The sequence below is a fragment of the Pan paniscus genome, chromosome 2, assembly GCF_029289425.2.
Source record: "Pan paniscus chromosome 2, NHGRI_mPanPan1-v2.0_pri, whole genome shotgun sequence".
Taxonomy (NCBI): domain Eukaryota; kingdom Metazoa; phylum Chordata; class Mammalia; order Primates; family Hominidae; genus Pan; species Pan paniscus.
In genome coordinates, this window is record NC_085926.1 from 48,421,288 (window position 1) to 48,446,666 (window position 25,379).

A 25,379-nucleotide genomic window follows, 5' to 3' on the forward strand; every position below is an offset into this window, starting at 1 on the left:
CGGAGACCACATCCCTGAATGATGCCTGGCTCGACTCAAACGCAACACGCGTGAATGCTAGGGCAGGCTGCTCCTGCGCGGCCCTCCTCCACGGAGTGCCAGGGAGGGAGCGCAAAGCCACCAGCGCGGCGGAGCTGGTGCGCCTCCGGCCCGCCTCTCCGGTAACGGGTCGCGCCGCACTGAGTCCTTGCAGCAAACCTGCCGAATCCCGCCCGTGGACCTCTAAACACCGGGCGGGGCCGGGTGTGGCGGCGCGCTCGGACGTTCGTCATTCCTCCGCGCCCTCCGCCTGCCAGCTGATTGGCCCCTGGGCCGGGGGCGGGGCACTCGCTGCGGAGGCAAGCGGCGGCGCGCGGACGGTTGGTGTAGTTCTTCGGCCTGGCGGCAGGCAAGTCTAACTCGGCGCTGTCGGATACTTGGGGTGAGCGGAAAGCATGGCGGGGACCTCCGCGCCAGGCAGCAAGAGGCGGAGCGAGCCCCCGGCGCCTCGCCCCCGCCCGCCGCCGGGCACCGGGCACCCCCCGAGCAAGCGGGCCCGGGGCTTCTCCGCAGCCGCTGCCCCGGACCCTGACGACCCGTTCGGCGCGCATGGGGACTTCACTGCCGACGACCTGGAGGAGCTTGACACCCTCGCGTCACAGGCCCTGAGCCAATGTCCGGCCGCGGCTCGGGACGTGTCCAGTGAGTGCTCCTCGCGGCCTTTTGCTCGGAGGGAGTTGTCAACCGCGCCAGATCCCCTTGATGGCTGTGGCTTCGGAACCTCGCGGCCAGCACTGCCTTTTCGCCTTTTTAAAATATGGGAACACCCTGATTTAAGCAGCGGTTGTCTTCCAGAAGGTCCTTTGAATTTAGGGGGAAATGCATTAGCCAGGTCAAACAGCCGATTTGAAACACAGAAGGCTAAGTTGACATTTTACTTTATTTTCTAAAGTTTAGGCCACTTGGTTCTTGGTTCTAAGCAGAGATCCTTGGAACACACCTACCACCACCATCAGAACCATCACTACCCATGCATGGGGACCCATTCTTGTGACAAGTTTGAGCGGCTTTAGATCTTATGAAGCCCACTGTCTCCCTTGGGCAGTGTGAGCATGGGAGGAGCCTGACACAGGCAAGAGATGAAATAAATTTATTCTTTTATACAACCAGTAAACTGTGCTAGGTGCCCAAACGTGAGGAACTGCAGCTGACCTTACAATGAACAAAATACAAAAACTGTCCTTCATGGAGCTTACATTCTAGTTGAGGAGTGAGTGAAGTCTTGAGGACTCCCAGAAAGAGAAATGTTTTGAGTGCACCTTGCATCTGTACTTGGGTGTCTCAAGGCACCTTAAACTCAACACGATCATTTCCTGGAAACCCAGTCCTCCTCCAGCACTTCTAGCATGGTGCCGGCAAAGCAGACATTCAGAGAATGATGACCAGATGTTCCACAAGGAAGTAACTAGCACGACTCTCCATCCAGTGGCACAAAGGGACTCTTCCCCTTTCCTTGACTCTACATCTAATTTATTTGGAAAGCCTGTCAAGCTTACCTTCTTAATCCTTCTCTGGAATCTATCCTATTCACATTGCTTCTACCAACTGCCTGATCTGTGTTACCATGAGTCCTCCCTTGAACAATGGTCTGCTAAATTGGTTTCCCATTTCCAGTCTTGACTCCCTACAAGTGAGGCTTCACATCACATTCTGAGTGATCTTTTCAAAACTCAAATCTGGCTGTGTCTTACACAGATATACGTGAACACCTTTTTTTTTTTTTTTGACGGAGTCTCACTCTGTCACCCAGGCTGAAGTGCAGTGGTGCCATCTTGGCTCACCACAGCCTCTACCTCCCAGGTTCAAGAGATTCTCTTGCCTCAACCTCCCGAGTAGCCTCAGCCTCCCAAGTAGCTGGGATTACTTGTGCCCGCCACCATGCCTGGCTAATTTTTGTATTTTTAGTAGAGACGGGGTTTCGCCATGTTGGCCAGGCTGGTCTCAAACTGCTGACCTCAGGTGATCCACCCGCCTTGGTCTCCCAAAGTGCTGAGATTACAGGCATGAGCCACCCGCACCCAGCCATGAACACCCCTAATGAAAGCCCTTTAATAATTTCTTATTTCTTCTAGTGTGAAGACCAAAATCCTTAACATGGCCTGCAAGGCCCAGCCTGGTTTGGCCCTTTCTCACTCTCTGGGTCCTGGCTGCACTAACATTCTTTGAATTCTCTCTGCTTCTTTACAATACAGGAACTTTATACATTGTTCTGTCTTTGTACATTGAGTATACTTTTCATTCATTCATTTCCACTCATCTGGTTAATTCCTACTTGTCCTTCAGCTCTCAGCTCCTTCAAGTCTTCCCTAGGGAAATGTTCCAATCATCCCACTTAAGTCAGATTGCTGTCATATTATAGGCTTTCCTGTATTTGTTCTCTTCTGCAGTTCTTAATCACAGTTGTAATTTTACATTTATCTGTGTGATTATTTGTTGAATGTCTTTTAAGCTCTGTGAGTGTAAGGAAGTATCAATTTTGCTCACTATTGTACCTGTAGAGCCTAACATGCCTGGCGTATTGCATATGGTCAGTAACTATTACTGAATAATAAATAGATCATTGAGTTCTGGCCAATGAGATCTCCTCAGGCTTTAGATGAGACTCTTGGAATTGGATGAAGGATAGGGAAAGAATAATAGGATCTGTTGTTTTAGAAGGATCATTTATGAGTTTCAGCCGGGTGTGGTGGCTCATGCCTGTAATCCCAGCACTTTGGGAGGCCAAGGTGGGCTGATCACTTGAGGCCAGGAGTTTGAGACCAGGCTGGCCAATATGGTGAAACCCCGTCTCTACTAAAAATATAAAAATTAGCCGGGCATGGTAGCACACGCCTGTAATTCCAGCTACCTAGGAGGGTGAGGCACAAGAATCGCTTGAACCTGGGAGGTGGAGGTTGCAGTGAGCCGAGATCACGCCACTGCTCTCCAGCCTGGGCAACAGAGCGAGACTCTGTCTCAAAAAAAAAAAAAAAAAAAAAAGAAGGATCATTTATGAGTTTGAACCATGTTCTTAGGTTGAAAAACACCTATATTGCTTACTAGATCTTTCTCTGCTTTGCTCTTAAGAGTAATTCTTCCCAGCACTTTGGGAGGCAAAGGCAGGAGGATTGCTTAAGCCCAGGAGTTCAAGACCAACCTGGGCAACATAAGGAGACCCAATCTCTACAAAGAATTTTAAAATTAGCCAGGCATCCAGGCACAGTGGCTGACGCCTGTAATCCCAACACTTTGGGAGGCTGAGGCAGGTGGATCGCGAGGACAGGAAATCAAGACCAGCCTGGCTAACATGGTGAAACGCCATCTCTACTAAAATCCAAAAAAAAAAAAAAAAAATAGCCAGGCATGGTGGCACACACCTGTAGTCCCAGCTACACAGGAGGCTAAGGCAGGAGGATCACTTGAACCCAGAAGGTCAAGGTGGCAGTAAGCAGTGATCACACCACTGCACTCCAACCTGGGTAACAGAGCAAGACCCTATCTCAAAAAAGAAAAAAAAAAAAAGTGGGTATTTTCAGCATTTTCTGGCAAAAGTGGGAAAATATTGGGTCCTGAAATGTACATGGAACTATTTTTTACAGGTGATCATAAGGTCCACAGATTATTAGATGGCATGTCAAAAAATCCTTCAGGGAAAAACAGAGAAACTGTTCCAATTAAAGATAATTTCGAATTAGAGGTACTTCAGGCACAATACAAAGAACTTAAAGAAAAGGTAAGTGACTTAACTTGTGGTTTTTGTAGCTAATTCATTCACTTAACGTGTTTAGAAGCATTGTACAGTAAAATCTACAAAAGTTGTAAAACAAGTGTCTAGATTCATCCTTATGACATGGGAAAAGACTAGGGAAAGAAAACCAGAAAGTTTAGGCTGAAAGAAACTAAATTGTGAGATTCCTAATGCCAAAGGCAAGAAGAAAAACACTGTATACCAGATCCAAAAAGAGATACAAACTGTTAGGGTACTAAGATGAATTTATAGCATGTATCTTCATGTGAAGAATATAACTTCATAATGGCTGCTATTTTCATTAGCAGCTTTGCAAGAAAGCAGACACTCTTCATATCACCATCTGTAGGTCCCTAAGAAAACCAGGAATATGTGGAATTTTAGTTGTGCAAGGTATGTGACCCAGATTTTTTTTTTTTGGAGATGGAGTCTGTCATCCAGGCTGGAGTACAGTGACACAATCTCGGCTCACTTCAACCTCTGCCTCCTGGTTTTAAGCGATTCTCATGCCTTAGCTTCCAGAGTAGCTGGGACTACAGGTGTGCACCACCACGCCCAGCTAATTCTTGTATTTTTAGTAGAGACGGAGTTTCACCATGTTGGCCAGGCTGGTCTCAAACTCCTGGCCTCAGCCTCCCAAAGTGTTGGGATTATAGGCATGAGCTACCACACCCAGCGACCCAGATTGTTAATGCCTCTTAGAGCCTAAAGAATCCGGCCAGGCGCGGTGGCTCACACCTGTAATCCCAGCACTTTGGTAGGCCGAGGCCAGTGGATCACCTGAGGTCAGGAGTTCGAGACCAGCCTGGCCAACATGGTGAAAACCCGTCTCTACTAAAAATACAAAAATTAGCTAGGCATGGTGGCGGGCGCCTGTAATCTCAGCTACTCGGGAGGCTGAGGCAGGAGAATTGCTGGAACCTGGGAGGTGAAGGTTGCAGTGAGCCGAGATCGTGCCATTGCACTCCAGCCTAGGCGACAATAGCAAGACTCCGTCTCAAAAAAAAAAGGAATCTGGTCAGGCAAGGTGGCTCATGCCTGTAATCCCAGCACTTTGGGAGGCCAAGGTGAGAGAATCGCTTGAACCCAAGAGTTCAAGACCAGCCTGGGCAATACAATGAGACCCTGTCTCTACAGATAAAAGTGAAAATTGGCCAGGCTAGTGGCACATGCTTTGTAGTCCTAGCTACTCAAGAGGTTGAGGCGAGAGGATCACTTGAGCCCAGGAGTTCAAGGTTACATTGAGCTATGATTGTGCCACAGCATTCCAGCCTAAGCAACCCCATCCCCCTCCCTGGCAAAAAGAATCTGCATGCATGAGTGGCAAGTGTATGCTTAAGCTATCTTGATGAATATCAGCTGTCCCATGAACAGGCCTAGCAGACCATGGTGACATCTGGTTGCTGTGGATATATTTTGAGTACTCATTTGTCTGTTTTTCCTGTGCTTTCTCCATCTCCCCAACTACATGTTAAAACAAAGTACCTAAGTAGTTTTCTCTTACAAAGTTTTCACGAGATTAATTTGGGATTTACAGATGAAAGTAATGGAAGAAGAAGTTCTCATTAAGAATGGAGAAATTAAAATTTTGCGAGACTCACTACATCAGACGGAATCCGTTCTAGAGGAACAGAGAAGATCACATTTTCTTCTTGAGCAAGAGAAAACCCAAGCACTCAGTGACAAGGAAAAGGAATTCTCCAAAAAGGTGACCCAGAGCATTTGTTTTGCACCAGCTTTGCCTGCCCACTGAGTTCCTTTGACCAGGGTTGCCTGTAAATCTTCCAGGGAGATTTCAACACTTGTTTGTCTTAAATACTTTCTGCTATCATCTCATTGCCATCCACTCTTCTTCCAGGGTCTGGATATATTTTGGAAAGGGATTTAGATGAAACTCTATTTTGCTGTGGTAGTTGGTCTTGGCAGGAATAAATAACTAGCTTAGCATTTCTAGAAACAGGTTTACATTAGGGCTCTTTTGCTAGATCAGAAACTCAACTGACCTGGCTTAGGCTAAAAGGAAACGTATTGGCTTCCATATCCAAGTCTGGGAAGAACAGGGGTATGCTGGGACCTTAAATGACTTAAATCTTGCCAGGACATTTTTATTCTCTATGCTATAAACAGGCTCTATCCTTATGGTAGAGGGTGTGTTCTCCAGAAGCTCCTGGGCTCATATTTTATAAATACAGAGCAGAATTAAGACTTAGGGCCACATGCAGTGGCTCACACCTGTAATCCAGCACTTTGGGAGGCTGAGGTGAGAGGATCACTTGAGCCAGGAGTTCGAGACCAGCCTGGGCAACTAGTGAGACCTCATCTCCACAAAAAAGAAAAAATGAACAAAATTATCCAGGCATGGTGGTGTGCACCTGTAGTCCCAGCTACTTAGGAGGCTGAGGTGGGAGAATTGCTTGAGCCCAGGAGGTTGAGGCTGCAGTAAGCCATGATCATGCCATTGTACTCCAGCCTGGGCAATAGAGCGAGACCCTGTCTCAAAAAAAGACTTAGGCTCCCTCATCTCAAGTTTTAAAATTCTGAGAAAGGCTCTGATTGGTTTAACTTGAGTCAGTTGTCTGTCCCTGGCCAATTGCTATAACCAAAAGCAACCAAAAGCAAAAAAATGACAGCTCCCATTCTAATAAAATAGTCAGAGGTAGGGAAATTATTGAATTTTTTTTTTTTTTTTTTTTTTTTTTTTTTTGAGACAGGGTCCAGGGTTTCACTCTCTTGCCCAGGCTGGAGTGCAGTGGTGCAATCACAGCTCACTGCAGCCTTGACCTCCCAGGCTCAAGCAATCCTCCCATCTCAGCCTCCCAGGTAGCTGGAACTATAGGCACACACCACCAGGCACAGCTAATTTTTAAATTTTGGTACAGACAGGGTTTTGCTGTATTCCCCAAGCCGTTCTCAAGCTCCTGGGCTCACGCAGTCCTCCCACCTTGGCCTTCCAAAGTGCTGAGATTACAGGCGTGAGCCACAATGCCCAGCCTGTTTCTCAGGGAAAGGAAAATGCTATTCTGGAAGGAAAAACAGTAGGTATCCAGTAGCTACTACAACTTTCCCTCAGCACCTCCCCATGCTTCAATCTCAAGGACATGGGATCTTATTCTCATTGTTTCATTCAGCAAACTTAGCAAACTTTAAGCACTTACCTGTGCCCATCATTAACCGCAATAGTTAACTTTCTGTATAAGTGATGAAGAGCAAGGAATTTGCGGTCAGACAAACCTGAATTTGAATCCAGGCTTCATCACACATAAGCAGTGACCTCAAGGTAATAACTTAAGCTCCCTGGCTCATTTCCCTTATCTGTTCCAAGACATAACCAGAAAGGTTGTTGGGAGACTCACACATTCTTGCACTTACTGTGTCTGGTGCTGGGCCTGGCGCAGAGTGTGCTTGGGGAATGATGGCAGTTACTGTTGGCTATAGCACCTGCAGGCCAGAGCAGCAGGTCTCTCTATACTGCACAGTGTCTTGGTAAACTATTCCAACTACTCTGCCCAAACTTTGAGGAAGACCTGGAATTGTGCACCAGTGCGTTCGTTAATAAAGGTCAATATGTTACTGCTGACATAGGGCACCTTACCAAGCTCTATGCTGGGTATTTTACACTCATCATTCTACTTAATCCTCCCAACTATCATGAAGACAGGTGTTTTATGTTACAAATAAGTTAGGATTCAAAGACATTAAATAAATGGTGGGCTGGTATTTAATTCTTTTTTTTATTTTTTAAATTTTTTGTAGAGGCAAGGTCTTGCTATTTTGCCCAGGCTGGTCTCGAACTCCTGGGCTCAAATGATCCTCCCGCCTCAACCTCCCAAAGTGCTTAGGATTACAGGCCTGAACCACCACACCCGGCCAGGGCTGGTATTTAAACCCTCACAAACTACCCTTACAATAGAGTCCAGTATCTTTTTAGAGTACCATATTGTCTTTCAGAAAGAAAGCTAATGTTTAATATTTTAGGACATTTATGTCACAGCAGACTTTCATATGTATTTTTCATTGTTTGTCTTTTACTGGCTTGTGATTTTGAAGCCCAGAGATATTTTTGTGTATATGATGGGACCACTACAAGCATGTTTCTTTTGCCTTCCAGCTCCAATCATTGCAGTCTGAACTCCAGTTTAAAGATGCAGAGATGAATGAATTAAGGACAAAGCTCCAGACCAGTGAACGAGCAAATAAACTGGCTGCTCCCTCTGTTTCCCATGTCAGGTAATGATGGTGCTGGAGGGATAGTTCAGTTTTGCATTATTTAGTAAAAAATCTGCATAACAGTGTCAGGCTGGTCCTAAATGAAGGCCATTTAGACCCCTCCACCTGGGCAGAGATCCTCTTTTCCTGAAGGATTCAGAGGTGGTTTAGATGAAGCTTGCATGGTTTGAGACATCACAGCATAAAGGCCTATACTCTAGAAATGCTGCCTCTGTATGGCACTTTATAAACATAATTCTTCAGGACTAGAAAGACCTGGAAAAATGATCTCCAAATTTTGGGGGTGGGCCAGTCTCTACTTTTATGTAATTTGTTTAACTGATTTTGTTGCAAGCATGGGTGTATTTTAGTTCCAGCTACTTGGAATATTTTTTTCTCATTTGCTTTCTGGGGACCCTTGTCCAACAGCCCCATCCTTTGTGGTCAGATGTGCTCAACTTGTTTTTTCTTTTTTTTTTTTGAGACAGAGTCTCACTCTGTCACCCAGGCTGGAGTACAGTGGTACAATCTCGGCTCACTGCAACCTCCGCCTCCTGGGTTCAAGCAATTCTCCTCCTTCAGCCTCCTGAGTAGCTGGGACTACAGGCACACACCACCACGCCCAGCTAATTTTTGTATTTTTAGTAGAGACGGAGTTTCACCATGTTGGCCAGGCTGGTCTCAAACTCCTGGACTCAAATGATTTGCCAGCCTGGGCCTCCCAAACTACTGGGATTACAAGCATGAGCCACTGTGCCTGGCGCAGCCTGGAAATTTGAACAGTGTCAGTCAGGGCATCTTCTGGTTTTGAACTTTCTGCCGCCTTTGTTCATAATGGGCAGTGTGTGAAACTGAACTCTCCATGCCTTGCATTATCCACATAAGACAAGAGAACTGAGGGGATCCTCTTCACACATCAGTAACAGAAAGACCTCAGCATTATATGATCAGATCAGAGGGTTAATACTGCTTCTCTACCATAAAGACATTGGCACTAAGTTGCTCAGTTTTCAACATACCTAGTAGGTTTATCAAAATTATGATATTTATTTTGATAGCCCTTTTTCTATTTAAAGTCTTTGCATTCTATTGGAAGTCTTTTTTTTTTTTTTGAGACAGAGTCTCACTCTGTTGTCCAGGCTGGAGTGTAGTCACATGATCTCAGCTCACTGCAACCTCCACCTCCCGGGTTCAAGTGATTCTCCTGTCTCAGCCTCCCAAGTAGCTGGGATTACAGGCACATACCACCACACCAGGCTAGTTTTTTTGTATTTTTTTTTTAAGTAGAGATGGGATTTCACCATGTTGGCCAAGCTGCTCTCGAACTCCTGACTTCAGGTGATCCACCCGCCTCGGCCTCCCAAATTGTTGGGATTACAAGGGTGAGCCACTGTGCCCAGCCTGGAAGTCTTGTGACTATTAAAAAATCGTTTGTTCCACATTGGCTGGGCGCAGTGGCTCACACCTGTAATCCCAACACTTTGAGAGGATGAGGCGGGCAGATCACTTGAGGTCAGTAGTTCAAGACCAACCTGGCCAACATGGTGAAACCCTGTCTCTACTGAAAATATAAAAATTAGCTGGGCATGGTGGCATGCGCCTGTAATCCCAGCTATTTGGGAGGCTGAGGCAGGAGAATCACTCGAACCTGGAGGCAGAGGTTGCAGTGAGCCAGGATCACGCCACTGCACTCCAGCCTGGGCAACAGAACAAGACTCCATTCCAGAAAAAAAAAAATAGTTTGTTCCACATTGAAAAGATGTTTTGCACCAGGCATGGTAGCTACAGAGGCAATCCCAGCTACACAGGAGGCTAAGGCAGGAAGATTGCTTAAGGCTAGCAGTTCGAGACCAGCCTGGGCAACATAGCAAAACCCCATTGCTACTTAAAAAAAAAATAAAATTACTGGCCCCGGTGGCTCACGCCTGTAATCCCAGCATTTTGGGAAGCTGAGGTGGGCAGATCATTTGAGCCCACGAGTTCAGGACTAGCCTAGGCAACATGGTGAAACTCTATCTCTAGAAATAACTCTATCTCTAGAAAGAATAAAAAGTTAGCCAGATGTGGTGGTTGCACATCTGTAGTCCCTGTGCTACTCAGAAGGATGAGGTGGGAAGATCACTAAGCCCAAGAGGTGGAGGCTGCAGTGAGCCGTAATTGTGCCACTGGGCTCCAGCATGGGCAACAGAGTGAGACCCTGTCTCACCAAAAAAAAAAAAAAAAAAATTAGCTGGCCATGTTGATGTGTGCCTGTAATCCCAGCTACTCAGGAGGCTGGGATTACAGATGGGTGGATTGCTTGAGCCCAGGAGGTCAAGGCTGCAGTGAGCTATGATCATGCTACTGTACTCCAGCCTGGGCAATGGAACAAGACTCTGTCTCAAAAAAAATGTTTTGGTGGAATTGTAAATAGTGATAATAAACAATAGTAAAGGAATTACGGCTAATATTATATTTTTGGATGATTAGAAAAATATAAAAATGAGTAAAAGAATTTTCAATAATTTGGATCAAAATCCCTGGAATTAGCCAGTAACAGTGGATCATGCCTGTAATCCCAGCACTTTGGGAGGCCAGAGTGGGTGGATCACTTGAGCTCAGCAGTTCCAGACCAGCCTGGGTAACTTAGCGAAACCCCATCTCTATAGAGAAATTAAAATTTTAAAATATTTTTAAAAAGAAAAACAAATGCCTGGAATTTTGCACTGCTCCTCTGACAAAGAATGGTAGACATATAATAGATAAAACCTTTGGTTAAAACACCTAGACATGAAAAGTTTAAAGTTTGTTAGAAATTTTGTAACCAGATATTTTGAATGGTTTTAGTAGAATCATTACTTTGCTTTCATAGTTAACTTTTTCCAGTCCTAGGAAAAACCCTTCTGTGATTATAAAGCCAGAAGCATGTTCTCCACAATTTGGAAAAACATCTTTTCCTACAAAGGAGTCTTTTAGTGCTAACATGTCCCTTCCCCACCCCTGCCAGACGGAGTCAGGATACAAGCCTCTGGTGGGCAGAGAGGGTAAGTCCATTAGTCATCTATCGATGTATAACAAGCTACCCAAATATGTGGCTTAAAACAATTATTATTTATTTTCTCCCAATTTCTGTGATCAGCAATTCTGACAAGGCACAGAGGGGACAATCTCTGCAGGGACTGGAATCACTGAAAGCTTGTCTTAAGCTGGAGGATCTATTTCAAGGTGGCTCACTCACATGGCTGGCAGTGTAATTTCTTGCCACATGGGCCTCTGCACATGGATATGGGGTATCCTCTTAACCTGGTGGGTGGCTTCCTCTAAAGCTAGCAAATCCAGAGAGAGCGAGCCAGGCAGAAGCTATCCATTTATGGCCTAGCCTCAGAAGTCACACAGCATCCCCTCTGCCACATTCTATTTGTTAGAAGCAAATCACTGAGTCTGGGCGTCATTCAAGGGGGGAAACCAAGCTTATACCTTTTTTTTAATTTTTATTTTTTATTTTTATTTTATTATTATACTTTAAGTTTTAGGGTACATGTGCACAACGTGCAGGTTTGTTACGTATATATACATGTGCCATGTTGGTGTGTTGCACCCATTAACTCGTCATTTAGCATTAGGTATATCTCCTAATGCTATCCCTCCCCCCTCCCCCCAAGCTTATACCTTTTGAAGGGGAGTTGTGTCAAAGCATTTGTGGGCCTTTTTTTTTTTTTTTTGAGACGGAGTCTCACTCTGTCACCCAGGCTGGAGTGCAATGGCACGATCTCAGCTCACTGCAACTTCCGCCTCCCGGGTTCAAGTGATTCTCCTGCCTCAGCCTCCCGAATAGCTGGGATTACAGGCACCTGCCATCATGCTTGTGGGCATATTTTTAAACCATCACAGCATCAATTGACCATGCCAAAAACCTAGCTAGTATGCAGGAATCTGTTTTTCTTTTCTTGTTTTTTTTTTTTTCTTTGAGGCGGAGTCTCACTCTGTCACCAGGCTGGAGTGCAGTGGCGTGATCTCGGCTCACTGCAACCTCTGCCTCCCATGTTCAAGCGATTCTCCTGCCTCAGCCTCCCGAGTAGCTGGGACTACAGGCATGCACCACCACACCCAGCTAATTTTTGTATTTTTAGTAGAGACAGGTTTCACCATGTTGGCCTGGATGGTCTCGATCTCATGACCTCGTGATCCACCCACTTCAGCCTCCCAAAGTGCTGGGATTACAGGCATGAGCCACCGTGCCCAGCCTCTGTTTTCCTTTTGTAGTCCAGCTTTTGAGTTTTTATAACTCAGTCCAGATTGAGGGGATGCTGCTGTTTTTTAGAGAGAGACAATCTAACATCAGTAGGTTTTCAGACTGCTATGTCAGTGTATCTTATAAATCGGATACATTGACCCTCTTCTTACCATCAACCTTTCAAATCCTTGGCCATCATAACACTTCTGAGAAACTGTAGCCCACTTACATTTTTGGCATCTAGCAGCTAAAGGGGCAGTGTACAGTAGTGTTACAAGCAGGCAGTAGAGCCCAGTAGCCTGGATGTGAGTCCCAGTAATGCTGTTAACTGGCTTATATGATTTGGGCAAGTCCTTTAGTCTCTGTGCCTCAGTTTCCCTATATGTAAAACAGACCTTATGATAAATCCTTGTAGGGTCACTGAGGAACAAATGGGCTGATGCATATAGAGCTCTTAGAACACTGTCTAGCACGTAACAAGCACCATGTCAATGTTAGTGGTCACTGTTTTATCTAATTGCCTCATTTTGAGGGAGGCAAACAGCTTGATTTTCTTTTCCTTTCCTTGTATGAGTTCCTGTTTTACATAAGGAAGGTAAAAGATGCAGGGCTCTTGAGCCGCTTTGGCTCTTGTTTGATCCAAGTTCGAAGAAGTAGAACAGCCTGTGTTTTAAACTCATTGCATGTAAAAGTTTCTAATATGCCCATGCTTCTGGGCTCAAGTTTTTATTTACATTTTATCACATTTCAGATAGTAAGCCCCACAGTCTGAGAGGTGACTCCATAAAACAAGAAGAGGCCCAGAAAAGCTTTGTTGACAGCTGGAGACAGAGATCAAACACTCAAGGTACCAGAATCCCTGCTTCTCCTGCAGGGGTCTGCATGGCTCTGAGTGATATGCAGAAGAATTGCCCAGGCCTCTGAGAACCGGTGCCCCGGGCAGTCCTTCAGAAAGTCCAGGGAAGTCAAAGTATGTGGCTTAAGCAGAAGACTTTATAAAGTGGAAAGGGCCAAGGGCAGGTATGTCCCAGAGCCTTCCGCACCCACAGGCATCTTCCTGGGGCTTAGTGGCAGCCTAGAGGACAGTTGGCATCCAAAGAATCCTTACTGTTTCCTTCTGAAAGCCACCGAAAAGATCTCCCATGTCAGAACCTTCTAGAGTCATCTTGTCTTCTGCAGGTTCCATTTTGATAAACCTGCTCCTGAAGCAGCCTTTGATCCCAGGGTCATCCCTAAGCCTTTGCCACCTCCTGAGTAGTAGTTCTGAGTCTCCTGCTGGCACCCCCCTGCAGCCACCAGGGTTTGGCAGGTAAGCATAAGACTCCTGGAAAGCTTGTTTGGGAAGGAGCTTCCTGGAAGCAAATTCCTTTCTGGCCCTGGCCAGCCTGAGAAGTCTGTGGGAAGGGCAGGCAGCCTGGAGAATTTGGCAGGCAGGCTGTTTGGGGCTCTTGACCTTATCTCCATCCCACACTTAATCTATTTTTCTTTGTGTTTGTTGCCAGTACCTTGGCTGGAATGTCAGGCCTCAGGACCACAGGTTCTTATGATGGGTCATTTTCCCTCTCAGCCCTGAGAGAAGCACAGAACCTGGCATTCACTGGACTGAATCTGGTTGCCAGGAATGAGTGCTCACGTGATGGAGACCCAGCAGAGGGAGGCAGAAGGGCCTTCCCACTCTGCCAGCTTCCTGGAGCCGTGCATTTCCTCCCCCTTGTACAGTTCTTCATCGGCTTACACTGCCAGGCCCTGCAGGACTTGGCAGCTGCTAAGAGAAGCGGAGCACCTGGGGACTCACCGACACATTCCTCCTGCGTGAGCTCTGGGGTAGAGACCAACCCTGAGGACTCAGTGTGCATCCTGGAAGGCTTCTCTGTGACTGCACTTAGCATTCTTCAGCACCTGGTGTGCCACAGCGGAGCAGTCGTCTCCCTATTACTGTCAGGAGTGGGGGCAGATTCTGCTGCTGGGGAAGGAAACAGGAGCCTGGTTCACAGGCTTAGTGATGGAGATATGACCTCAGCCCCAAGGGGGGTTGCTGATGACCAAGGACAGCACCCACTGTTGAAGATGCTTCTTCACCTGTTGGCTTTCTCTTCTGCAGCAACAGGACACCTTCAAGCCAGTGTCCTGACCCAGTGCCTTAAGGTTTTGGTGAAATTAGCCGAAAACACTTCCTGTGATTTCTTGCCCAGGTATCAAGCTGCATAGGAGTCATGATTCTTTGTGGGTCTCACCTGACCTCTTAAGGTCTAACCCATGGCACTTGTACTTTGCTCACATCTTGACTTATCTACACTAGTTAGTTCTAAGGCTTGGTTCAGGGAGTTCTGAAGTGATGGGAAGTGGGGCCAAATGGGAGAACCAAGGAAGTGGTTTATTTGATTTAATTCTGCCTCTGAACAACAGGTAAGCAAAAGGCACACATGATTAAAGGAGGCTGCTAACCTCTGTGGAGGAGGGCCCTGCCCCAGGACAAGGGTTAAGACAAGGGGCCTCTGAACCTGAGATGTGGGTAAGGTGAAGACCACACATCACAAGCACGTTGAAGTTTAGTGGGTTCCCTAAGGAAGCAGAGGATGTGGAGAGGGTCTGCAGCCCACGGGCTGACCTTGCTGGGAGTCTCTGCCTGTCATTGTGCCCATCTTTAGCATGCATCTGGGGTGGCCTGTTCTTCTTAAGGTTTGTGGGTAGTATATTATAGTGAACCTAGCGAATGAACACTGTGATCATAAATTCCTCCCTTGGGATTCCAGAGCCGCAAGATTGGGGAGAACTGTGAACACAACCAGCCCACCCCCTCATCCAGTAATCCAGTCTCCCTCAGCAGTCTACCAAAGGGTCAGTTTCTATGTTGGAATGATTCCACTGGCTGAATATATCTTAAATCATCTCATCTCTGAGCTCAGCACTGCTGTTTCCTAGATCTGTTTCCATCTGAATATTTTTGGTTGGTCTGGCCCATGCTAAAGGTGGTACTCAGCTGGACACAGCACTGCAGTGTAGTGTGGGCAGTGGGATCAGGCAGACCCAGCACTCAAGCGCCCAGCAGGGGCCCAGCTCATAGTGGCTGTTTTTTTTGTTGTTGTTTATTTGTTTGTTTTTGTTTTTGTTTTTGTTTTTGTTTTGAGACGAAGTTTCACTCTTGTTGTCCAGGCTGGAGTGCAGTGGTGCGATCTCGGCTCACTGCAACCTCCACTTCCCAGGTTCAAGCAGTTCTCCTGCCTCAGCCTCCTGAGACGCTGAGATTACAGGCACCTGCCACCACACCTGGCTAATTTTTTGTATTTTTAGTAGAGACAGGGTTTCACCATGTTGGCCAGGCTTGTCTCAAATGCTGGACCTCAGGTGATCCACCTGCCTTGGCCTGCCAAAGTGTGAGGATTACAGGCGTGAGCCACTGGGCCCAGCCTTGGTTATTTGTTTAATAATTGTTAAATGAATGAATCCCAGGCTGGGCACAGTGGCTCCTGCCTGTAATCTCAGCACTTTGGGAGGCCAAGGTGGGAGGATCACTTGAGCCCAGGAGTTTGAGACCAGCGTGGGCAACAAAGCAAGACTCCCATCTCTACAATTTTTTTTTTTTTTTTAATTAGCCAGGCATGGTGGCAGTGAGCTATGACCATGCCACTGCACTCCAGCCTAGGTGACAGAGTGAGACCCTATCTCAAAGAATCCCAGAAACCATGTTTTTACTGGTGGTAGACACACCATTATTCCACTCCTGTTGAGCTTGTCCACAGGGACATTCAAAACACAGCCACAGCTGGGCATTTATCTATTTCATGTACTGGGGCTCTTCATAAAATTTCATTTAAAGAGGTTCTTAGGGGCTGGGCATGGTGGCTCACGCCTGTAATCCCAGCACTTTAGGAAGCCGAGGTGGGTAGATCACGAGGTCAGGAGATCGAGACCATCCTGGCTAACATGGTGAAACCCCGTCTCTACTAAAAATACAAAAAAGTAGCTGGGCGTGGTGGCAGGCACCTGTAGTCCCAGCTACTCGGGAGGCTGAGGCAGGAGAATCGCTTGAACCCTGGAGGCGGAGGTTGCAGTGAGCTGAGTTTGCGCCACTGCACTCCAGCCTGGGTGACAGAGCGAGACTCAGTTTCAAAAAAAAAAAAAAGTTCTTACGCTATCAAAAAATAACTTGGAAACCACTGTGGTGTATATAAAGGTGGATTTTCCTTGCAATACCTTCTGCAAGTGGCAGATATTGGACATCTTACAGCCCAATAATGAAACCAGGTAATAACCATGTTAAATTCCAGCTTCCCACAAAGGTCTGCACACCCTGGCAACTAAAAAGCATTGAACTTTTTGTCTGCTGTGCAGGATTTGCCCTAAAGTGAGTTCACCCCACATAGTGAGACCTTGCTTCCTAAGGACACACTGAGGGATATCTTGACCTTCTGTGCTTAGAAACTGCAGATGTCTGAAGAGGTACACACCTGGCCAGACCCCATAGAGTGTTTCAGAATTGCCCTTCTCCCCACCCACCAGGCCAGTCCATCATGCTCCTCCAGGCTATGTGGGTTGAGCAAACAGCAGCAGTTGCCTTGGGGCTTGGTTTATTGGGGTAATAGCTTTCCTTTTGCCCCTGAGACCTGGGGCAGTATGCCCAGAACCCCTCCCTCCTGCACACCCCACAGTAGGCACATTCTCCCCCTGGCAGCAGATGTGTTTTCTGGCAAGTAGAGAAAATGGCTTTCCTTGCCCTGTGAGAGGTCTCATAAGATCCAGCTATAGCCAAGGCCATGTTTGTCACCTCTGGAGCCCTGGTCAGTCCTGTGGGCACAGAACATTTCTCTCCCACCTAAGTTAGGACCTGCATCCCTGTTTGGGAGCATGTGGAAGCCAGGCATCCCAGGTCCAGGAGGTCATCCCACTTCCTGGGCGATGCTACACCAGATGAGGGCCTGTCCTCTCAGCTGCAGCAGTCTTGCAGTGGAAGTGCCCACTTGTTCACAGGAAACAAGTTTCATAGCAAGTAAGGAGGGGTCAGGCCAGCACTGAAACCCAAGTCTGGCTGAACCAACTCACCTGTTCATACTGACTTGCTCAATTTTCTGTTACCTCTAGTGGAGTGTGAAGGTAGGTTATGGAGCTGGGGTTGGGGAGTGTCACGTCTCTCTGGGTCCCTGTCTTGTAGGTTCCAGTGTGTGTTCCAAGTGCTGCCAAAGTGCCTCAGCCCAGAGACACCCCTGCCTAGCATGCTGCTGGCTGTTGAGCTCCTCTCCCTGCTGGCGGACCACGACCAGCTGGCACCTCAGCTCTGTTCCCACTCAGGTAAAGCAGGGTGGGGCGGGCGTCTAGACTGCTCCTGCAGATCAAGGGAAGGGTTGGGGTGGGAACAGGGTCAAGGGCCTCAGAGGGCTTCTGCAGTATGTAGCCCACGCTCTTCATGAGAAAGGGCACCCTGAGTGAGAGGTGCGCTATCCTTTTCAGAAGGCTGCCTCCTGCTGCTGCTGTACATGTACATCACATCACGGCCTGACAGAGTGGCCTTGGAGACACAATGGCTCCAGCTGGAACAAGAGGTAAAAACTCCAGAGCCCCTTCTGGACACTGTCCCCACCCCATCCTAAGAACCAACAGAATATCCTTTCTTTCTGCTGAGGAGAAACGGAGCTTTAATTCATTTTAGTAACAAGAGTTGATAAAGCAACTAAAGAGGTAAACTCAGTTTGGGGGCTGTGCACCACACAGATGCAATGCAGACAGGACTTGGCAGAGTTGCCTGATGACTGATCCTGTCTTGGCTTTGGGACTTGGGGGCAGAATAGGGGGCTGGAGGCAGGTGGGTTGCTGGTGACACATGAGTGCTTGTCCTGGGTCTGCCCTGGGAAGGTCCCACACCACTTCTTGGACCCCATTTGTGCAGACAAACAGTTGCTGAAGCAAGTGAACTCTTATAGAAGCTTAAGAAAACCCTCGCAGGGACTGGTCTCCTTCTGCCCAGGATGGAACCAATCTGTTCTTGTTCTAGGTGGTGTGGCTCCTGGCTAAGCTTGGTGTGCAGAGCCCCTTGCCCCCAGTCACTGGCTCCAACTGCCAGTGTAATGTGGAGGTGAGTGGGTAGGGGCCAACAGCTGGCAGCTCTGGTGGTAAGGGGGCCCCGTGCAAGGACTGTAGGCCCCACTGCAAACCCCCTCACCTGAGGTGGCTAGGCTGAGCGGATTGTTAGGGTGCAGGCCATGGTGGCACCAAACCTCAGTCTGCACCCCCTCTCTCTCAGGTGGTCAGAGCGCTCACGGTGATGTTGCACAGACAGTGGCTGACAGTGCGGAGGGCAGGGGGACCCCCAAGGACCGACCAGCAGAGGCGGACAGTGCGCTGTCTGCGGGACACGGTGCTGCTGCTGCACGGCCTATCGCAGAAGGACAAGCTCTTCATGATGCACTGCGTGGAGGTCCTGCATCAGTTTGACCAGGTGATGCCGGGGGTCAGCATGCTCATCCGAGGGCTTCCTGATGTGACCGACTGTGAAGGTAAGCCTGCCAGAGGCCATCCTGCCCAGCCCCCACGGCTTCTTCCAGAGGTTCCCCAACAAGTCAGATTCCTGGGTGTCCCCTCAGCAGGCCCCCGCCCACTGCAGCCTGTTCCAGCACTGGGGCCATTTTCTTTTATCTTCCTGCCTCAGTTCTTCTCCAAGCATATTGGGATGCCTTTTGCATCTATCTGTTGAGTGTGCCTGGCAGAGCCACGGTTTTTCCAGAAATAGCCGTGTCTGAATTGCCTTTGTATCACTTTGTTTGCAGTAGCTGAGGGAGCAGGGCCTGGGTGTGGAAGGGACTGGTTAGTTCCTGCGGACGTTGGGGGAGGAGAGGTGGGACCTGCCCTAGGCCCTGGCACCTTTGGGCCCTCACCAGGAACCTCTCCTTTTTGTCTCAGAGGCAGCCCTGGATGACCTCTGTGCCGCGGAAACCGATGTGGAAGACCCCGAGGTGGAGTGTGGCTGAGGCCCTGAGTGTCCAGCCACATGGTGGCACCAGCACCACTCCTTTCCTTACCACATCAACTGATTAAAGCAGTGACCAGCAGGAACTGCCCAGAGAACTGGCTGGCCTTGTTTCCTGAGTCTGATCTGTTTGGCAGAGTGGGAGGGGTGGAGCAGGACCCGGACCCTGAGTGGCTGGGATCCTTCTTCCTGTCCCTGGCTGTTGCTGAGCCCGTCCCCATGGTAACTGATCTGCCTTGAGGAAGGAGCCCTGCCCTGCCTGTGGAATTGTCCTGAGTCATTGCTTTGGGCTGGGGCCATGGGAAGAAACCATTGTGTGGCAGGGAAGGAGGTGGCTCTTGGCCCAGGCCTAAACCAGGAAAGCCTGGGAAACTGGGACCCACAGGTGGGCATGAAAGGGCCGCAGCAGGGGCTCCCAGCAGTGTGTAAGACCTGGAGCTGGTCTGGCACCACTGCCCTGGTCCTTCCAGCTGCCTGTCACTGGTATGATGGCCCCGGTGCATTGTGCCACCAGCAGGCCACAGCTGTGGATCTTGGAAGGCCTCTGGGGTCCCCCGGGAGCGGGGGAGTGGGTGTGGCGGTGGACGGATGGTGGTGAGAGGGACAGACCAGGCAGGCTGATGAGCAGGGCGGGCCTGGCTCACGTGGGCCTGTAGGCGGGCCCGGCTCACGTGGGCCTGTAGGCGGGCCCACGCCAAGTTTCACTTCCCGCCACTGCTGCCAGCGAGAGCCGCGGGAGAGTGTGCAGCCGAGTCACTACTGCCTGCCTGCCTGCCTGCCTGCCTGCTACGGTGAGTGTGGCCCCCCCAATGGGATGGCGCAGGGCAGGAGGGCCATGGGTTCCCCCACCCCAGACTAAGGGGGCACTAGGGGAGGGGCCGAGTCATGTGAGGAAGGAGCCCCTCTCAGACAGTTGAATGTGCTGGTCCCACTAAGGAAACCACCTCACCCTCTCCAACTTCCTGCCTGAAAATGGGCCCTGGAGCTCGCAGACAGGGCAGGATTGTGCAGGGAAGGCCTGAGATGTGCTTCTGCCCACCCCCTACCCCACTCCCTCCTCTTCGGATCTTAACACTGGGCACTCACACACCCATCCCATGCTCCTCCCCAGGCTCAGCGGCAGGTACGTACCCAACCATGGGCTCGCAGGCCCTGCCCCCGGGGCCCATGCAGACCCTCATCTTTTTCGACATGGAGGCCACTGGCTTGCCCTTCTCCCAGCCCAAGGTCACGGAGCTGTGCCTGCTGGCTGTCCACAGATGTGCCCTGGAGAGCCCCCCCACCTCTCAGGGGCCACCTCCCACAGTTCCTCCACCACCGCGTGTGGTAGACAAGCTCTCCCTGTGTGTGGCTCCGGGGAAGGCCTGCAGCCCTGCAGCCAGCGAGATCACAGGTCTGAGCACAGCTGTGCTGGCAGCGCATGGGCGTCAATGTTTCGATGACAACCTGGCCAACCTACTCCTAGCCTTCCTGCGGCGCCAGCCACAGCCCTGGTGCCTGGTGGCACACAATGGTGACCGCTACGACTTCCCCCTGCTCCAAGCAGAGCTGGCTATGCTGGGCCTCACCAGTGCTCTGGATGGTGCCTTCTGTGTGGATAGCATCACTGCACTGAAGGCCCTGGAGCGAGCAAGCAGCCCCTCAGAACACGGCCCAAGGAAGAGCTACAGCCTAGGCAGCATCTACACTCGCCTGTATGGGCAGTCCCCTCCAGACTCGCACACGGCTGAGGGTGATGTCCTGGCCCTGCTCAGCATCTGTCAGTGGAGACCACAGGCCCTCCTGCGGTGGGTGGATGCTCACGCCAGGCCTTTCGGCACCATCAGGCCCATGTATGGGGTCACAGCCTCTGCTAGGACCAAGCCAAGACCATCTGCTGTCACAACCACTGCACACCTGGCCACAACCAGGAACACTAGTCCCAGCCTTGGAGACAGCAGGGGTCCCAAGGATCTTCCTCCAGTGAAGGACCCTGGAGCCCTACCCGGGGAGGGGCTGCTGGCCCCACTGGGTCTGCTGGCCATCCTGACCTTGGCAGTAGCCACACTGTATGGACTATCCCTGGCCACACCTGGGGAGTAGGCCAAGAAGGAAAATCTGACGAATAAAGACCCCCCCCCAATAGCACTGAGTGGTCAATTGGCTCCTACCCTTCTTGGCAGCACAGACCTCTGCCCACACCCAGGGACCTGGGGAGGAGGGCACAGTGTTTGTCCCTCACTATCCCTAGCAGGATGGTCAACTATCTGAGCCCAGTAAAAGTAGGGAAAACACAGAGAAGCCCAAATGGATGGAAAGAGTACAGCCTGATTCCAATCCCAGCAGCCGAGGCCAGGAAGAAAGGGGGCAGCAGCTCCAAACGATTGCATTTATTATAAACAAGTGTACAGACCCTAGACTCAGAAACACAACAGATTTGAGCTAAGACAGCTCTGGTGAAACAGTAATAGAGGGAGGAGGAACACCGAGGTATTCATGTCTGGGCCAGAGCTGCCATCCAGGGCCCCACACCCCACCTTTGGTCCAGATGGCCCATTGGCCCAGGTGTCCCTGCTGCCAGAACACCCTGGACTGGGGTACAGGAGTTGCATATTCCATGAGGCTGGTGTCGGGAAGCAGGGACTCACAGTTGCCAGGTTGTCCATCTCTGAGCCAATTTCCCTCCACAACCCAGGGGTTTCAGTCTCATATCAACTATCATGTTTGAAAACAGAAAACAGGCAAAATGTTTGGCTAAAATAAAATGAAAACACTGCAGGGAAGAGAACTGAGTGTGCTGGTGGACAGAAGCCCTGCTCACCTGTGGGAAGGGCAGGGCCAGCAAGGGCAGCAGAGCTCCCTGGGGGCAGCTAGGTTGTGTGTGCATGTGGCCCTCCAGCTGGTCCCAGGGGAGATGCAGGGACAGGGGACAGTCCAGGCAGACAGGTACAGCTGAGTAGGGCTCTGCCTGAGGTGTTCTGGCATCAGGAGGCTGCCTGATCCCCAACAGGCATGACAGGCTCCAGGGAGCAATGGGACATCTGCCCAAAGGATCAAAGTCCAACTTGGCCAGATCCCAAGCTTCGCCTGCATCATGTCCCTGGCTCTGCAAAGGGTACCCCCATCTCCGGGGACGAGCCATGGCCTCAAGCAGCAGCTGGCTACGCTGCCGAAACCAGGACACATCTGCATCACACAGAAAGCTACGCCACCCTGATGTGACAGGCCATACTTGGTCACCCTAGGGTAAGCTGGAGAAGAACTCCAGATGTGCCCTGGAGAGGCCCCCACCTCTCAGGGGCCACCTCACAGGGTGCCCCCCCCCCACCCCATTCTTTGAGTTTGGCTTGAGATTTTAGGAAGCATAATTTCAGGTGAGGAAGAGAACAAAGTCTGGTCCCAGCCCACTCTGGCAAGGATTGTTCCCCACCTTGTCAGCATCAGAGGAAGCCACATATACAGGCAGGACACACACAGCACACATGGGGCGTAAGGAACCGTGCCTGGACACACACAGCACACATGGGGCGTAAGGAACCGTGCCTGGACACACACAGCACGCATGGGGCGTAAGGAACCGCGCCTGCACACCACTCACACACACACACAACATAACCAAGTGGCATACAGAGAGGCCAGGGAATGCTCAGAGGGCCGCCTTCGGGGCATCCATGTAGGCCGGGTTGTAAGGAGGCTGGCTGGCGGGGTAGGGTGCGGCTGCTCCTCCTGAAAGCAGAGAGGACCCTAGTTGGCTGTGAGCATGGTGGGCTGCCGTGTGAGTGGCAGGCGAGCAGAAAGGGGCAGAGGCCTGTTGAGTGATGTAGTTTGGGATGGGTGCCCGAGGGATGCTGGCAGAGACTCGGGAAGTCGGGCAGGGCTAGAGTTGGCAGGGGCACTCACCAGCCAGGGTCTCGTGGTAGGCCGGTGGGCCCATGGGCTGGGCTGGGTAAGGTGGTGGGTACTGCATTGGGTAGGGTGCTGCTGGCATCCCTGGCTGAGGCGGCATGGTGTGGTAGCCCTGGTAGCTTGGTCCAGGGTAGCTGGGCGGCACACTTGGAGGCTGAGGATAAGGGGCATGCACCACAGTGGTGGATGTGGTGGTGGTGACAACTGCTGCAAAGAGAATTCCAGTCAGGACCCTCCTCCATCTCCCCAGGTCTTGAGGGCCAGGCTTGCCACCCATCCCTCCAGCTTAGCCAAAGCAGGGCCTGGTCAGCTCCCCTTACCACCCCAGGGGGTCACAGTGGGGCAGGGTGGGCATGCTTACGACGTGGTCGGCGGCACGTCTTGTAAAGGCAGCAGCAGGAGCAGGTGAAGCAGATGATGATAGTGACGACAGACAGCACAAAGATGGTCAGGCCAACGGCCAAGGTCGCTCCGAACCTGCCAAAGAGCTAGACGTGACCCGGGGCACCTCGCCCCTCCCCAGACCAGCATCCACACTCCACCCCTTCCCAAGGCATGCCCCTCTTGCCAGAAGGGGTCTGGGCAATACAGTTATAGCTACTTCCTTGTCGGGTGGCCTGCACCTGTTTCAATCTGTTTCCTCTTGTGTAAACTGGGGTATATGTGAGTCTCTGTAACTGTCTCTCCTTGGGTCTCCCCCGCTTGTCCCACCCTCAGAGGCATGGGAGGAAGCTCTTCAAGTCCCACGCCACACACATACATCTATCTTGTCCACCTCACAACCAACTGATCAGCAGATGGGTATAGGGCACATGCCACAAGCCAGGCACTGTGATTTGAGTCAAAAAACTTAACAGTGGGCAAGACAGCCAGCCCTGGCCTCTGGGAGCCCACAGTCCAGTGTAGGAGGCAGACAGTGAAGATAACATGGCTCACAAAGCACAGGGTGAAGACAGAGAGAAGCCCTAGGAGGGCAGAGGCCAGTGTGGCCAGAACAGGAGGCCCCCATTGTTCCCCTGCACTCCACGACAGCCCCAGGGCAGGGAGGCTGGCCCCTGAGTGATAAGGACAGTTGCCTCTGCCTGCAAGCTTGCTGTGTGCCAAGCACCGTGCCAGGGGTCACACACACCCCTGGGTCCCCCACCTCTGACCTGCATGGCCACTTCCACAGGTGAGAGGGCCAAGAGCCAAGGGGAGGACACAGAGGCCTGGAGGCAGGAGGCCAGAGGGCCTGCCCTTTGAGAAAGTAGGCCCTGGGCTGGGAAGCTCACCAAAATTGACTTCTAGGAGGGGGCAGTGGCTCATGCCTGTAATCTCAGCACTTTGGGAGGCCGAGGAGGGCGGATCACCTGAGGTGAGGTGTTCGAGACCAGCCTGGCCAACATGGTGAAACCCTGTCTCTACTAAAAATACAAAAATTAGTCGGGCACGGTGGCGGGTGCCTGTAATCCCAGCTACTTGGGAGGCTGAGGCAGGAGAATCGCTTGAACCCGAGAGGCAGAGGTTGCAGTCAGCCAAGATCACGCCATTGCACTCCAGCCTGGAGACAGGAACAAAACTCTGTCTCAAAAATGAAAGAAAAAAAAAAACACCTGACTTCCAAATGCAGACAGAGCCCCTTACTAGCCACCCTGCCGTGTTTGCAGAGGCCAAGCTTCATTCTTTTTCTTTTTTAATTTATTTTTTGAGACGGGGTCTCACTCTGTTGCCCAGGCTGGAGTGCAGTGATGTGATCACAGTTCACTGCAGCCTCCACCTCCCAGGCTCAAGTGATTCTCCCACCTCAGCCTCCCCAGTAGCTGGAACCACAGGCATGCACTACCACATTTATTTTTGCAGAGACAGGGGTCTCACTATGTTACCTAACTGGTTTCCAACTCCTGGCCTCAAGCAATCTTCCCTCCTCAGCCTCTCAAAGTGCTGAGATTAAAACTGTCGCGTGGCCAGGGTGCGGTGACTCATGCCTGTAATCCCAGCACTTTGGGAGGCCGAGATGGGCGGATCACAAGGTTAGCAGTTTGAGACCAGCTTGGTCAACATGGTGAAACCCCGTCTCTACTAAAAATACAAAAATTAGCCGGTTGTGGTGGCGCACGCCTGTAGTCCCAACTACTCAGGAGGCTGAGGCAGGAGAATCGCTTGAACCCAGGAGGTGGAGGTTGTAGTGAGCCAAGATCGCACCACTGCACTCCAGCCTGGGGGACAGAGTGAGACTCTGTCTCAAAAAAAAAAAAAAAAAACTGTCAGCCTTACATTTTGTACTGGATGATAAAAGATTTTAAAAAATAAAAAACGGTTGGGTGCGGTGGCTCACACCTGTAATCCCAGTACTTTGGGAGGCCAAGGCAGGT

General features: G+C 50.4%; 3 protein-coding genes across 10 annotated transcripts in view; 2 read left to right on the plus strand and 1 right to left on the minus strand.

Annotated features, from left to right (window-relative positions):
- The first annotated feature begins 320 nt into the window (after positions 1 to 320).
- On the plus strand, positions 321 to 19,243 carry ATRIP (ATR interacting protein). 4 transcript variants are annotated; one of them, XM_003818409.7, is made up of 13 exons: positions 321 to 681; positions 3,618 to 3,751; positions 5,304 to 5,474; positions 7,875 to 7,993; positions 10,838 to 10,995; positions 12,937 to 13,032; positions 13,365 to 13,494; positions 13,688 to 14,377; positions 17,335 to 17,471; positions 17,631 to 17,722; positions 18,172 to 18,252; positions 18,421 to 18,673; positions 19,077 to 19,243. In XM_003818409.7, exons 1-13 carry the CDS (start codon positions 435 to 437, stop codon positions 19,142 to 19,144), a joined length of 2,376 nt encoding a protein of 791 aa, XP_003818457.3. In that variant the 5' UTR covers positions 321 to 434; the 3' UTR covers positions 19,145 to 19,243. The 4 variants fall into 4 exon arrangements, with proteins under 4 accessions (XP_003818457.3, XP_063458406.1, XP_034812264.1 ...); XM_063602336.1 differs by having other exon boundaries at positions 17,634 to 17,722; XM_034956373.4 differs by lacking the exon at positions 18,172 to 18,252.
- A 24-nt stretch (positions 19,244 to 19,267) lies between these two features.
- TREX1 (three prime repair exonuclease 1) lies at positions 19,268 to 21,270 on the plus strand. Its single transcript, XM_008971723.5, has 3 exons — positions 19,268 to 19,528; positions 19,868 to 19,934; positions 20,255 to 21,270. The coding sequence occupies exons 1-3, from the start codon at positions 19,442 to 19,444 to the stop codon at positions 21,223 to 21,225; spliced, it is 1,125 nt and encodes a 374-aa protein (XP_008969971.1). The 5' UTR covers positions 19,268 to 19,441; the 3' UTR covers positions 21,226 to 21,270.
- Positions 21,271 to 21,497: 227 nt separating this feature from the next.
- The window catches only part of SHISA5 (shisa family member 5), a 36,144-nt gene continuing 32,262 nt past the window's right edge, over positions 21,498 to 25,379 (minus strand). The window contains exons 4-7 of one of the 5 annotated variants that reach the window (XR_010111428.1): positions 23,390 to 23,505; positions 23,023 to 23,232; positions 21,944 to 22,848; positions 21,498 to 21,837 (exon numbers count right to left, since the gene is read on the minus strand). Coding sequence is in view for 3 of the 5 variants with exons in the window: in XM_008971720.4 (XP_008969968.1) it covers positions 22,769 to 22,848; positions 23,023 to 23,235; positions 23,390 to 23,505 (409 nt within the window). In the remaining 2 variants the exon portion in view is untranslated. Of the gene's footprint in view, positions 23,236 to 23,389; positions 23,506 to 25,379 lie in introns of all 5 variants that reach the window. The other 4 variants (XR_004670553.3, XM_008971721.5, XM_008971720.4 and 1 more) reach the window with 4 other exon arrangements.